Raw genomic sequence first — 15,952 nt, 5'->3', positions numbered from 1 at the left:
CTTTCATTTCGAGACCACCTACATACTATATTTTGCTAGATTTCCGCGCCTATTTCGCTAATCGTCTATGCAGATATACATGATTATAATAGATACATGACAGAACTACAGTTAAAAACAACCTGGATAACAAGTGTTTGAAAAATTTTCAATCCGCCGCTGACTTGCAGACTTTACTCCCTGTATATTGAGTCATCTTAAATCTAAACCACGAGATATTACCACGAGAGTCGTTTAGAAGGGGGCTCACGACGTAACTAGACCCATACGAATTTTCTGGTAAAAAAAAGCCCCATTACATTATTGCGAAGCATCACCCTAATGTGTAATACTATGTTCACTTTTTTTCTAATCAGTCGTTAATTATCCGATCTGTTCCATTAGTGGGATATGGACGCGCTGAGCCTGTAGGTTTCGTAGACGCAGGGACAGGCAAGACCTGTTGTTAGCCTCTGTGGTTTCGACCTTTGCCAAGAGTCGGTGCTCTTTGCACTCGGTTACAATCGCTGCCACTGCCACTCCATGATGGATGACAAAAACAGAAGCAATTTCTATACGGAAAATCATTTTAACTCTTAATGCGACTTAGTCGGAGCATGTTATTAGCTATGCCATACCGGGCGGATGAGAAAGAAAGCTCTGCTGGAGGTCCAAAGATGCCTTTCATGCGGTTTCGCCTTCTATAGAGATTCTGCGGAGCATGGCAATCTAATGCTTTATCTCGTACGCTAGATATGCGATTGCTTGAGCAACGAGAAGGGACAGGTTATTTAAAATAACGGCTCAACGAAGTCTATTACAAACAAAAGTTTTCCACCCACAATAACAACGATATTATTATTGTTATTTGGGTCGTTATCTCGTCGCTGTTGGTGAGCACTGCGATGATCTGCTTGCAGATGTTTGCGCGGTTTATCTTAGCAGCTCGAAATGGATACATCGAAGTATTGCGGTTTTGTGTTTGATGTTAGCATATGGCCAACGTTTCCAGAGTGCTTATGAAGCTACAATATATTCGTTTCTCCTTCGTTAACTTTAAATACGTGGGGAAGTTAATTATTTAGTCATTGATCTTTTCGTTAGTGTGCAGCACCTGGTCTTCACTGCTCGTATAGTCTACAATGAGGTCGTTTCGTATTTCTTACTTAGTGTTACTTCAGTTAGATAATTAAGCGCTCAACTGACGCAATAAACAAATGCTAACGACAAGGGCGCCGCGACCTGGATGGGTTAGGTAGCGCGCGTCTTTTCGAATGTGCTGCTACTGACAACAACCACGCTAGTCCAAATCATAGTGTTAGCAAAAACAATTGCCAGAAATTGACAACGAGAAAAACGAGGAATTAAAGAAGGGACGGAATTAAACAAAGAAGAATTTACTATTAGGATTAATAGTTGATTGTACGGTTGTACGTCTGATGGAAAAACCCCAAGTACTTGCCTGAATAAGCTGACCCCAAAGGACTTCTTCAAAAAAGAAAAGATAGGTAACATTGCCAATGAAAAACTGCTAACGGCAACGGTTGAGTCGACGAATCTCTATGAAAATAATATAATTATTAGCTAAAATGTATTGCTATTATGCCTAACCACAGAATGTTCTTTGAAAGCTGCAGGATTTTCCTAGACACGAGTGTTCCCCAAGTACTGTAAACGATGCTGCATCAGAAAAACAAAAACGTATGTCACACTATTTAAATATTATGTGTGCTTTTTGGCAAGAATGTAAGTTTCGTTGAATTTCGGCTCTAATATGGTATCTACATAAATAAGCACAGTATTCCTTTTGTTAATTTATGACGCTAATGTCGTTATCGCGATTTGTTCTGAACAGCAATGTGCGATTCGAAAAATATTGTTCGGCCTTGGTAGACGTGCTTATCTTAAGGTACTTAGTTAGAATTTCACCGTCGCGCTGATATAATATATATATATATATATATATATATATATATATATATATATAGATATAATAAAACGATATGTGCTCAAAAAAGGCCAGGACCATGTATTGATCACTGGGTTGCATAAGTTGTGTGATGACAATACTTTCGCACACTTTCCTACAATCAGGCCACTTTCCCGTATTTACTCGGGTCTCTGTTGGTTAGCCGACGACTTCAGCTGATTGTTAATGCGGCAAGCCTCTTATAGCTATCCCATGTTGACAACTAAGAGATCTGTAATGTCTTGATAAAATCGTTATCCTGTCAAGTGACCAGTAGACCTGTTACTAATACGCTGTTTAATCGTGTGTTGCGAGTTCGTTTACGGAGAAATTAGTTTCTATTTAGCTAGTTCGATCAAACTGCGGTTTATTTTAAGGTGGTATGTGCTTAAAGTGGGGGTGATTGTGTTGTGTGCGTGTACTCTATACAGATGTGCTGTTGCCGTTAAGTTTACTCATGTATACGATATATATATATATATGTATATGCGGTCGAACCGAATTTTGTTATCCGTACCATGCAAAATATCTAGGCTTAATTTTTGATGAAAGTTGGTCCCTACTGCTTCTGGCGGTTCACGTCAATAAATGATGGGAAATGTGACAAAGGATAGTGTATAATTATTTCGTTACTAAGAGAATTAGTTACTAATGTGTGCGAAAAAATCCGTTCAGAAGGCAATATTAATAGCAATGTCGAATGGTAAATAATTTAAAACGCTACAACCGAAATAAATCATATATCATTGTAGAATATATTCATGTAAGAAGATATAAAGTAATTGATCGATGCAATAAGATAGAATACGTCCATTTACAAAATGATCCGTGATGTGATTTTTGCATCGGGATGAAGCCTTTTAACATCGATCAATATACTAAAGCCGGTTGTTTCTGGTGCACTTCGGACCATTTTGAGTGTATGTGTACGCGACCAACCATAACTACACGGCAGACTACCTTAGTAAACTATATTTGCGTCTGATATTTACCATGTTGAGGTTATAGGTTATTGGCTGGTAGTTTTGTTTACAATAGGAGTTCTTCCACGAATCCTCTAAAATTGCAGAACTCAGCTCAATAGTGTAGGAGTGGTTCGAGTCCATCAGTTTTGTTAACGTGACAAATTATTGTCATAATTAATTATTATTAAATATATATTATATTAAATAATTATTGTAATAAAACTTTACTAAGTTAATCAGGTAAGAGGTAACTGAAATCGCGGGCTGACGCTACAAGGATACTATGTGTATATATATCATCAGTTACATTGTCTCTTGTTGCTCCCGTGCTTTTCTGTGGTTTCAACATGGCCGGAAGCGGGCGAGAGCCCTTTCGACTAGTCATTTCGCGAGTTTAACGCCATCAAAAGAAACAAAGCGAAGTAACATCTAAATATCACACTTCAGACGAATAAGATTCTGTAGTAAAGGCATCATGCATTGCCGATATATATCAGTGAATGCGTGTCACACCCACTTACCCTTCGTCGTGTTCGGTGACTTAGTTTCATTGATATAAGTCAAATCACTATTTAATCGTTTCGCTATTACCATGTACATGCGCATACAATACGTCCACGTAATTGGTCGGCTAGACGTACGCTGACGCTGCTCGTGTCGTACCCAACTCAGTAATATCGATACTGAGTCTACAACAACGATAACTTGATATTACTTTTTATCGTACAACTCAGTGTCAATCCAATATAATTTTTCGGTCAAATTAAGGCACCGTTTCTGTTTCTGTCATCCTTCGCTCGCTTATGCGGCCAACTGACCCATATTCTACATGCGGTCTATAAATATTTCTCGTAGAAATAGCATTAGCAGCAGTAAGCCAGCAGCTTAGCACGCTGGTACTTACCCCACCTAAATTGAGTGGGTCAGTGAGTCGTTTTCTATTACTTGTTCCTGTCTGTGCTCGATAAAAGTTTCAAACCGAGCTATCGAGTGAGTACACCGTACCCACAATTGGCCGTTTTTACGCGTCAACAAGTAGCAATAAAGGTTCAACGACGGCTTTCCCTACAGTGTCGTTATGGACGAGAAGTATGCAGCTGTGATGGTATGATAGTTGACATTGTTCAAGTCATTCGCAATAAAACTGCCATATCTCTACACGGTTTCTACACGTTGCGACCGTAGCCGCTGTATGGGCAGCATCGGCGCCGCGTTGGTGATTGGTGTTATTATTGTGGTAACGATAATCAGTTGGCCTTGCCCGGTGAAGTTACCCTTGGTCCCCCAGGCAAGCCGCGGTGGCAAACAGTCGAGTCAGTAGCCATTTGGCGTCTAACCCTAGGAGGCAAACAAATCAACAATCAAAGCAGCGACTTTAACAGCTTCTCCTTTCAATCGAGCTGAACTAGCTGATCGAGCAACACAAACAACGAGTGATGGCGGAGAAAACAAGAAACGAAATACTACTGATAGTATATGAATAATATTTTTATCTACGATATTTTCATATAGTACCTCTACCTGTTATGGTCTACTTAGATTCAACCAGGCACACAAGTTGGAAAAAGTTTCCGTTGACCGAATTTCAAAAACTAGGTTTATATGGAACAGGTTTGTTTTTTCGTGAATTCATCAAACTTTTATTGAATAAGTAATATAAAGAGCTTGCCTTCCTGTTGCAAATTCGCCCGTTCCAAGGCTGCATTTTCATATGAGAATAAGCCATATTTTATAGAAATTAGTATATCGAGCCATCTATTAGATGTTCACCCTGGGGGACATATGGGACGCCGGCGAAGCTGATTCCGTCAAAAGTTAGGTAACTTCAGAGCCCAACTCAATTTCCTAGGAGCGCGTTTAAGTGTATTGGATATGCCAAATTAAACAAAGGCATCCTATTCTTAAATTTGTTGTACTGCATGTTAGTCTTGTCAGCAGTATGTCGCATGTCTTTGATCTTGAAAGAAGGTTTCAATATTTAGAGGACAAAACAGTACTGCTGACAGATGCAGCCCATTGAGGTACTCACGGTCACGGATTTGAACTTACTTACAACATACAATTATTTATACCAGAGTCGTGCAGGCTATACAGGCTCGAGGGCGACAAGAGAACGCTCTGCACGTTGCTACTTATTCTCCTTTGACTCTCGAACAAAATCGAACTCCGGTCTGCCCATCCCTGAGTCATTTAAAACCCAGCTTCACACCGCACAGTGGAACTTCGTGCAAATGTACGGTAGACAAATCATAATTGTCGGTCTGTTTGAGTTGACAGTAAATAATTATGAAATACATATTATATGTAACTATAAGGCATCAGTTTCTCTAGCCACAATCACAGAGTTCTATGAGCAAAAAAACGTTTTCCTTTCAACTTTGTTTAACAATTGACTTTTTCGTGCAAATATGCCAGTCACTCCGCATTACTTCGCATCCTACGTAATTACATCCTACGAAGCGGCATAGGCAAAGGTCATAGTTGTCTCTTATTGATATTCTATCTAATAATAATAATAATTAATTATAATGAGGCTATGCAGGGAGCAGAAGAGAAGAGTCTTTGACAAATGCACTGGTATAATTTCCTTCTCTCCCTTAGCACCGGTTGTCTTTACCTACAGCATTAGGCAAATTTTGGCCTATCTAGGTTCCCTTCTGCATTATAAATATATGATATATTTTGTCTGTACTCACATATCTGTATATGCTAGCTTTCTATTCCGTTGCTATATTTTTTACGCGATGTGAAGGAAGATCCCTGTGACGCCCGTAAGGCTATACGAGATCACTGCAATGATAGAATAAGAAATCGATGTCTGCCTTACTGCCATGTGCAATTTTCACATATCCATTAAAAAGATGTCGACATGTTGCATATATTTGCTTTGTTCTGCTGTTATAAAAGGTAGTTGGAATAGAGAGAGAACCTGCGAAAAGGGCATTTCGGGAAGAATAGTTGAAACAACAGTGCAATCACCGTGGAAAATTTGAAATTGGCCATAATTAGACGTTTGCCTAGCGGTTACTTAAGCAATCTGTCTGTGTAAGCAACCCGTCTGGGCTGTTAAATGGGTTAGAAGAGAAAATTGTATTCATATAGCGTAGTGAGTGAATATTGCAACTTACGCCAACGAAAGCACACGTTTCTGTTACGTTGAACGCGTTGTTGTGTTTCAAAATGCCCATTTATTGCTTCTCTACACTCTAGTGATGACCTAACAAAGATACGTTCTATTAAACAAAATCGATTAGTTCCAATTGGTAGAATATCAGCAAAACTATATAATATATATAGATGAAAATATACATACGACTCAGCTAATCCGATAGAAAAAATAAAGGAAAAACACGTCTTTAGAAATACTTACAGATACGTGTCGATATCTGTTCAACGCTTCCACTTTCTAAATAGATATATATTGTCGAAATTGTGTTATGTTGTCGATGACAACTGTGATGGCTTATTCGCTTCTTTTATCTTACTGGAACATTCCTAACTACGTCTAGTATATTTGAAAAAAACCGCCTTGATGTAAAGCCAAACAAGATCAATAAACCCAAAACAGCAGTTAACGATGCCAACGATCCGGTAGCCGAAGATCATCATCATCATCCTCAGCTACCCGCATTTACAATCTAATGTCATATCACCTTCCCTTGAAATCGATTTCACCGACGTCGCCGTCAGCAGATCTCCACCGTCGCTCCATACGACACCGGAAAATCGCGTTGCTTTAGTGAACGAAACTCGACAGTGAAAACTCTATATGGTGGAGCGCCGGTGACAGAGATAGTGAAATCGATGAGTTCGGGGCAAATAACGAGGATTACGTTTGCTTGCGACCGTTTGGCCGTCGCCGCCATGGCCATTCCTTTTAACGCCGGGTCTCTCTGCCAATTTCACGACATCAAAACTGATGCTTGTATGGGTCGTTGCTGTCGCTGGAGATGCTGCTTATCATTTGCTCATTCTATGTAGAATACGCTGATGTCGATCTGCTGCAGGGGCGGCTAATCGTTGTTTAAAACGGAGGAATCCGTCTGTCGCTTTCCGCGCGCTGCTATCCAGAGGTGGATCTGGCGGTGGCGGCGGGAGCGGCGGCCTTGACGTGATAGGATCGCGTGGATATAGAAATAGTTAAGCTACAGGGCGTAGTTGATATAGGGCGAAACGATAGATAGGAGGCTAGCTAAATGACTGGCTGAGGAAAGTCTCGACAGAGTGCGTGCACGGTACGCGGATCGAAGTAGAGAAATCGTTTGTTGGGGATTCTTTTAAGTAACTCTGTCAAGAGCTCGTCCATTGATTAACGTCGTTTAGATTGCATGAGATTGGAATCGTGACTGCGTGGGCGCGAAGTGCGCTAATAGTAATAATAACACTGATAGCGGTAGTAATTCTAGTATTTGAAATTACCACTGGTTTTCTTTTTTACTCTTGAACACTAGCATCGGTAAGAGTCGTTATCACACATGAGTAAAACTCAAACTATTTACTCAGTAGCAGTTGCCATATTGTCCTCTGCGTTACAGGTGAGCGAAGGAATATCTATCCGTCCACGGTTAATGCGGCCTATGTACTGCTGACGCAGGGTCCGGCCATGTCCCAGGTAACAACTGATCCTGCTGTGGAAATAGTTCAATATAACTAACATATCAGCCCAAACATATATAATATAAAGCCGATAGATGGAGACGTCCAACAGTAGATTGCATTTACTACTAATCCAGAATGTGTCAAATTCTAGATTGAAAAACTGGATGTGCGAGCTACAGCGTCATCTGTTATTAACGGCAATATAACTGTAATGATCGGTTTTTAAGCGGCCGATAATGCTTATTGTGATGAAGTTTCTGTAACTACTAACTGGCGTAGTTACGCAAGCCGGGCACTGCTGATGACAAGGATATCAATTGAAAATAGCTTTTAATGACTGACTTGCTGCGTTGGCGTTCGGTCGATGCGTCAACGACAACCCAACTAGAAATACCTACTATAGACAAACTGGATCTGAAAGGGGCCCTCTTATATCTAATTTGTATAGCCAAACAACAGTATCCATAAGTACTATATACGCAGTATAGTACTTGAGATATTTAGCCAACTCAGGTAATATTCTGTTCGACCCGAACCCCAATCAATGTGCTTCGTAGAGTAAAACGGATAGACTAGAATAGTTTCGTAGTGTTACACTGACGGCATGAACGCACGATGGCTAGATTTATTTGAATTGTTTCATTTGATGTTACTGCAAGATAAATTTATAAAGATAAAGATCTTGTCGTGTTAGTAAACACGACATGTTATGAAAGTGTTTAAAGCAGAAAATAGGCATAGGCGTACTCTTTCGACTGAACTTCTTTTCAAATATAAGAAAAGACATGCTTCATCCTTGCAATCGATATCAAGATCTGTAAATAATAATGATAAGCAAAATAAACAGTAGAGTATTATAAACTGCAGTTAAAGTAGAACTGTTTGTGGACAGTACCTGTTGTAAACATTCTCAATACGGAAGTGGCACTTACTCTATTATGTCTCAGTTAAGTATCATTGGCATTTATGGGCGAAACATCAAGTGATATTGATTGGCGTATAGAAATTTATTACGAGCAGCGTACGACCACTCCGCGCGCCGTAAGCCTTATGGGCCTTGCATTGCCAAGGCCCGTAGGCAGATGCTGTACAACTGTAGATGCTCCTACACCTGCTAACCATGACAGTGTTAGTTTTTCTACGATCCGAGCATACGATTGGTACACACTATGATTTCCTCGGGTTTCCGACCTGGTTAAGGGTGCACTATTATCACCATTATTATTAATTTCCTTTTGGCTTTTTTAACCTGGCGATATAGTCACTTTTACTGGCTAATTCATGTTTCGGTTACCACTGTCATACTTGACGTCGTGGCCTATTTAATCTAGTACTCCATTAACTCTGAATCACGGATCCAACGAGATCTCTCAGTTTTAGGCGGGTTGCGTGTGCCTTACGAAGCCATTTGAGAAATCCGGTTGTTCTCTAGCTAATGTAAGGCTACCCAGTGATGCACCTTTTAAGTTACTGTAATATAAAAATCACCGTAATACGCTTTTGAAATGAACGCTGATGCTTGGTGCCATCATAAACTACTCCTTCAATCCTTTCGAGTTGTTCTGATTTAATAAACTTCCATTTGTTTATTGTAGCACAGATGAATGGACTAGCACAAACATTAGCGCATGCCATCTACGTATCGTCTCTAGGAATAAAGAGCAATGCTGACTATCCTGTTCGTCACCGCTCGTATTTATTCAATCTTTGCGGCACGTTTTTTCCGTTTGCGTTAATAACGCTCATAGATTTCGTATTCCTTGCGAATAATAAACTGGTATTATTTTCTAGATAGATAAGTTTTGTATTCAAGTTCAGTCTCTCAGACCAGACGCAGTAGGTGGCCTACGACACATATTTCACTCGTTTTATCAGTCTTCTTTAGCTTTTAGACGGAACACATGACCTCGATTGACAACACAGGATAGCCTATATTAAAGTGCTTGTGACTGAATTTTTATAAATCCATTCGACTTTTTTATTGATATGTTCCAACTTTCTGAAGGGATTCAGGGTGAAAGAAAGGCGTCAAGCTGGTACAAAACTTATTTTTATCAGTTGTTACTCAATGTATTCGGCGATCAAGGCGATACGAAGTCAAATACATACGGGTTATTACTATTATCTGTTCCTCTGACCTCAGTTATGTGGCCCTCTCTTAAAGCTAACTCACTGAATATAAAGTCGAATGCTTCTTATCTCCTATTTCTATATCTTTTTGTGCCCTGCTACTTGCGTTCAGTACATAATCGATGTAAGCTTTTACTGCGGATCAATTGTCAGTAACATTTATCTGTTTATTACTGCGGTGCCCTCTCGCACGGAAAAAGTTTTTAATGACCCCCGTGCCACTACGATATAACAAAGTACTGATATTTATCCAGATATTGTATCGAATAGAATTGAGGAAATGAACTGTGAATAAATCTGCTTTTCCTGCCCGCTGTATAAAATGCTCTAAATAACAGAAACTTTCATCGAACAGGGTCCTTGCAACGCGCGCTACTTGTAACATTCGCCGTGAGGAACTGTTGTTATCGCAGGTCACCGTTATTGATTTTAAATAAAGGGGTTTATGACCTGTAATTCGGTGATCGGTTGTTGTCATGGGTAGGCTCCTTCCTTGGTGGCTGTGACACTCTTCATCAAATTTTCGTGGGCAGCTGTCTACAAGGAGCATAGTGTAGTCGTTGTTGCTTGTTCGGGTTAAACTACTTGTCATTGGAAATAGTATATATTATCTTACGGAACGTCCCGGATCAATATTTTACCGGTTACATAACGTTGTTTCTTTGAGCGCACATCTCATTGCTACTATAGGCGTATGGTATACCATTGTTATTATTACACCATGGTGATCCGATCCATAACAATTCGATAGCAGTAGATTTTTTGGGGGTTTCAATGTTTTGATTGTATCACTAACAGACGACCGAACCGGTACTATCAATACCAACAGAGTCATTATTAATTTCTGTGACTGTCTATGAGTGTAAGTAGAAAGTACGTTTTTCGAAGGCGAACACCACAGTAATCAATGTGTTTTAAGGTGTTTGTTTAGAATTATCGGCCTAGGCCGGCAAATCCGGCCGGCTGATTGAGATTATACCTGTAGCGGGTTCGCATCCAACGGCAACCGCCGCCATAGAGCATAAGGCCGGTGGCCCATTCTGTGGATCTCGACTAGAGTTTCAGAAATAGCCTCTTTTAGGGGTCGTACAAGACGTACACACGTCTTAGTACGAGAGAACCTTGTACTAGTCATGCATCGTTTAGTCGATTTTACAATTTTTATAAAACAGACCATGGACTATCTGGAGAAGTTTTCTACACCTATTTCAAGGAATATTGAATGTCGTTACTTTGCGTTACTCCTTTGCGCTATTCAGGGATGAATTTCGTGATTTGTACAAATGATATGACCAATTTTACTAACATAGAAGGTGTGGCAAGTTGTCCGTCATCGAGATCACAAAATGTCGATAAAAATGGAATTGTTCAAGTAGACTTTTCCCTTGCGACTTTGTTGCGTGTTGCGTTACCTCACGGGCCGTCCATCCGAATTCACTATTGTCATCATCACACTCGTCTCGATCACCCTTTTCTCCTGGTGATCTTTTAGACCTCAATGACGCCTGAAATCATTTCCTCGTAAATTGTATTCAAAACATGACGTAGGAGCTGTAGCAGACGCGTCATTGGATGCGGATCTATGTTTATCTATCTGCGCTCATTGTCCATTAAGTTACGCTAGCAAAAACAAGAAGTGAATTATTGATTCTCGCCAGCTTTTTGAGACTGACGAGTGCCATCAACGACAATGCATCAAATTTAAAAATTTTTTGTTCATTAATGTTATTAAGAAAATTACGCAAAACAGACGATAGACAGGTTATGCGGTCTGATTAAATTTGCACGCATTGCAGCCCATAAAAGCACGGAGCTTAGCTTGTGATTCCATGGAAAAATGGCAATTATAATGCTGGACAGAATACCTAATAATATGGGTTTAGTTTTCCTAGGCTTAATGGTGATAAGCGACAGGTTTAATAAACAGATACGTAGCAGAATCTCAGAGGGTTTAACATTATTCGCAGGGGCAGAACTGATTATTAGAAACCTTATTATTATTATTATTAGAATGATTAAATAAACCAGAAGCCATTAGGATTAGCAGTAACCAAATTAGTAAGCACGAAACTATATAACACAAACACTTATATCCCGTATGTGTTTTGCAATGGTATGAACAGAAACAGTTCTTTTTTTTTGTTTGAATGCGTAGAAACTAACTGTCAGTCAACAGTGGCGATAGACCAAAGACAACCAGTCGACCAACCAACCGTGAAATAACTATGGGTGTCTGTATTAGGATAATATATACGGAGCCATATATATGATCTCGGGAGACAAAAAGGTCAAGGCCCGCTAATGGAAGCCCTGGGCTCTCAGGGAGAGGCCCGCTAATCGAGTTCTCACGGGGAACCGGACGTGGACTGCTCTGAGCTGTAACCGTTGTTCAAATCGAGATAGGCGACGCCGAGGTCTTAGTAACATAATAATAATATACGGTAGGTGTTTCGGCTACGACTGTCCAAATTGTCAACAAATTTAGATAGCTATAGGAGAACATGGGCAGGCCTAACTCTTTCAACACATGTATCAACTCAATGAAATATGAACTGTATGTTACTACTGACTATGCGTATCAACAGCTGCGAGCTTCTGTTCAAGCACATTGGAATGATCGGTGCTTCACTGTATTTTTTGAGAGAGCAGCGCAGGCGTTGATTCAGCTAGAAACCAGCCACGTATGAGATTAGATATAATACAAGATTTTAATAATCAGCTAAAGCTGATTCTGTTGTCAGTTTTGATTTATATAAAGATCTGCAAATTTGAGATATCTTGTGGATGCATATTGTCAGATGTCGAACGTCTTCCAAATGTGTACATATTGGAGGATTCAATTGGCTAAACGAAGTAACACTAAGCTGTGATAATACTAATCGGGAAAAAGCTGTTGTGCCCTTCTCGCCATATAGAGATAGATGCACGGAGGTCTGCGTGTAGAGGACTTAGAGAATATCGTTATTATCAATTAAACGAGTCATTTTCCGACAGAGTTCTTTTCACCTTGTTCTATACGTATTTAACAACATATCTACCGTGGTAAACCCTATCTTGTCCGCTTCAATTTTTCCTGCTGTTTCAGTAGAGCTAGTTATGGCTGGTCCCCGTGATGACGTCCTGGGTACCGCATTTACCCGCTAAACTTGAGGGATGCGTGGTAATCTGGGTTCGAATCCGGCCGTGTGCGCACTTCGTTTTTTTTCAAAACGTTTCGTCGTTCAAAAGCTTTCGTCGTTTTTCAAAAGTTTGCGAGCTTGTTTCACGCGATGTTTGATAGAATGCAGCACCGAACGTAAAAGTCGAAACATTTAGTTGTTATGACTGGCAGGTCAAATGTTTTCCGGATGTATTTTCTCAAAATTGCCTCTTAGGTTACTCAATCTTCATTATAGGTTTTTTTTTTTTCTGTTTTAGCTAACAAGCCCGCAGACATTATTTACAGCACTATTGAAAATGAAGTTCTAACTTAACTTAATGTCTACATTTGCTACAGTTGCTGTGGTACTGACTTTTGGTTTTCTGTTCCAACAGGTGGAGTAGGTGGAGGGAGAGTCTGTGAAACATTGAATTCCTCAAGAGTTCTCTATTTGGCTGATGATGACAGCGCTTTCCGCGATAACGTTGGCGCTTCAGCGAGGGCAGCTTGGCGGAGTTGGCGACGTCCCTGTTGCTACTTATGGCGAGCGGCCTCTCTGAGGGCCAATTCAGCCCCCGCCCATCTCGCTTCAAGACAATGGACCCGGTCATGGTAAGAAATTCACTCAGCGTTACAATCGTACGCCAATCAGTTTAACGTATTTAACATATGCACTCATCCTTGAAAAAAATCCAACGCAGTGAAAGGATTTGTTTAAGTATAGTCACGATACGGTTATAAAGTGGAGATCTAAAACGTTAAGGGAACTTGTGCGAAAAAGTTTGATATATGTAATTAAACCGATAATGAAAACCGGTTTGATGTTCGCTTAGGGCAAAGAGGAGAAAGGACAATCCATTATGAAGGCTAAAATGTATTAACTGTTTTATTTGGCTAAGATCTTCAGAGTAATAAAATTAATGGCAATTCTCTAATGCGACCTCCAGGGATGAGGCGGACGTATAAGCAACTACTAAAACGTTAGTTTTGAACTTGAAGCTTACAGTAAACAAGCACATTTGTCCATGAGGCCAGTATCCTAATTGCAGCGGCCTGATTAGGGACTGCGAGATACAACGATGCTCGAAAGACGGACAGAATTCAGAGCTGGTAAAGGCTTTTGGTGACTAGGGAAAACCCGGAAAGGACGTATGGGTTAGATTGAAGCCTTGCTTTGTTGTCGTTATGTTCAACGGGCCAAAAGCGTGAGTAGGTGTTTGCGCTGCGAAAAAAAGGCCGTCAACATCTATGGCTAAATTTGTTAGGTTAAGGCTGTGTTACTCTAGCGAATGTTCAGGTTATTTTAAGAACTGTTCCATTCGTCAGTTTTGTGGGGTCTCCCTAACTTAGAAAAGCCTAACCGATTACCTAAATTAGTACCAATACTCGCTCGGTATAATAGGAAACAGAATTTCTAATCTTACTAGAACTAGATACGGAAATAATTCCAGTACTGCATCACCTTATCTTTATGTGGCCAAATAAAGAAATAAATAACAAAGTACTTTTTTCGATATTGTCGTGTGTGCATTTCGTCTGAGAAGTTGCCGCGGCCGCACGGCAGAACAGTATTCGAAGCGCGTGAGCGTTTTTTAATTGGCGCACAATGTGAGTTCATAGTTGATCTAGTCTAGCCAGGAAAATTATGAGAAATACATATTAGGACGTTGACAATCTTTTCTATGTTTCGAGTCCGACATCGTTGTAAGGCATTGCATCAGACGGCCAGGATGGCTCCCAGCACTGTCTGGGATTCGAACCTAGACCACAGCGTGTCCCTCAGATTAGTAAGCAAATATGTTAGTCACTAAGCTAACAGTTGTAACCCAGACAAAGCATTTGTCTAAAAGCAAATGAGGTAGACGAAGCACGACCGTATTTATTATACTACAACACAGTCGTTGTTTACGCATAACGATTCGCCTAAAGACTCTGGACGTTCGTCTTCGTTAGCCCTCGTGAGTGGCTATACCTTTTTGCGAAGGTGATTAGAGCTTCATTCTATTTTGTAGTACGCGCTGAAGCCGGGATATTCGTTTTACAAGCGATACTGGTAACACTGACGTGATCCTTTATGGACGAGTCGCAAAAATTCGTACAACAGCGTCTGGTGGGGTTATGTGTACCGAATGATCGCTATGGATTCTGCCTTCAGGGTGAAGTACGTTCATCGTTATGAAGAAGATGTATGTGAATCGTTTACGTATTGAAATGTGTGAAAATTCTTTCTTTTTCTTATATAATATAGGCGAGCGATAGAAACCTAGGCAAGTAGGAAATTCTACAATTGTATTATGTAATTCTGTTTCATTGATCTGAAGGCGTTAAGCTTTTATTCCACCTTCGCTGCGCAATTTCGCAGTCAACTGTAAGGAAGCTTTTTGCTGAAACGGGTTCTGTTTTTAGCTTCGAACTATAACACTTCGAATAGAGCCGTTCAAAGAATAGCTAACTTAGTAGACCATTATCCCTCCCTTGCTTATCTTACCTGGGAACGGTCGTCTTGTACGCCAGTAAGTTTGCAGCTTTTCCTAATGCGTACTGAAAAGAAAACGAAATAATAATTATAACATAGTTCACAGGACAAAGCGGATCTAATGGAACAGAAGTGTAATTTGTACGAAGCTCAATGAAACGAAGAGTAATAAAGTAGTTCAACCACGGACATTCGCCTTCAGCAATGATTTTGTAAGCAATCTAAATTAAGCAATCTCAACCGCACTTATAATGCAGTAACTATAGCATATTTGGTTCAATTCTTGCGGGAAGTGCTTACTCGAATATATTATGGGTTCTATTAAATTTTCTCTTTCAATTTCTATGGGCGGCACTGGCGTTCAGCAAATTTATGGTTGGTCCCCAGCACAAAACGAAGCACGTTTACCCCCGTAACAGCGAATACTATACCGGATCATATCATCATAATGTTATTAGCCAAGCACGTTACCAGTGGAGCATCATGGGGAGAAATACTACAATCTAATTAAGTACATGCTTCTAAGAAAATGGCGCATTTATCTATATGTGATTTTTATCTTGAGCTAGGTCACAATTGAGTTGTCGTACGCTTTTCGTTCACTAGAACAGTTATATCGGTGGCGGTATTCAGTATTAGATTAAAGCCTAATTAGACGGCCACAAGCTGTCCTAAGTACTGTCGACGGTGCTGCC

The 15,952-nt window shown here is 40.2% G+C and overlaps 1 protein-coding gene across 15 annotated transcripts in view; it reads left to right on the top strand.

Annotated features, from left to right (window-relative positions):
• LOC111253903 (uncharacterized) overlaps nt 1–15,952 on the top strand; it is a 72,163-nt gene that overhangs the window by 28,272 nt on the left and 27,939 nt on the right. For 9 of the 15 annotated variants that reach the window (XR_015317804.1, XR_015317805.1, XM_086975818.1 and 6 more), the window contains exons 2-3: nt 7,449–7,525; nt 13,177–13,393. Coding sequence is in view for 13 of the 15 variants with exons in the window: in XM_086975818.1 (XP_086831944.1) it covers nt 13,322–13,393 (72 nt within the window). In the remaining 2 variants the exon portion in view is untranslated. Of the gene's footprint in view, nt 1–7,448; nt 7,526–11,797; nt 12,084–13,176; nt 13,394–15,952 lie in introns of all 15 variants that reach the window. The other 6 variants (XM_086975812.1, XM_086975814.1, XM_086975813.1 and 3 more) reach the window with 4 other exon arrangements.

Source organism: Varroa destructor, unplaced genomic scaffold (assembly GCF_002443255.2).
Source record: "Varroa destructor unplaced genomic scaffold, Vdes_3.0 BEIS01000007.1, whole genome shotgun sequence".
In the NCBI taxonomy this organism is placed as follows: Eukaryota; Metazoa; Arthropoda; class Arachnida; order Mesostigmata; family Varroidae; genus Varroa; species Varroa destructor.
This window is presented reverse-complemented; position numbering and strand designations above follow the sequence as displayed.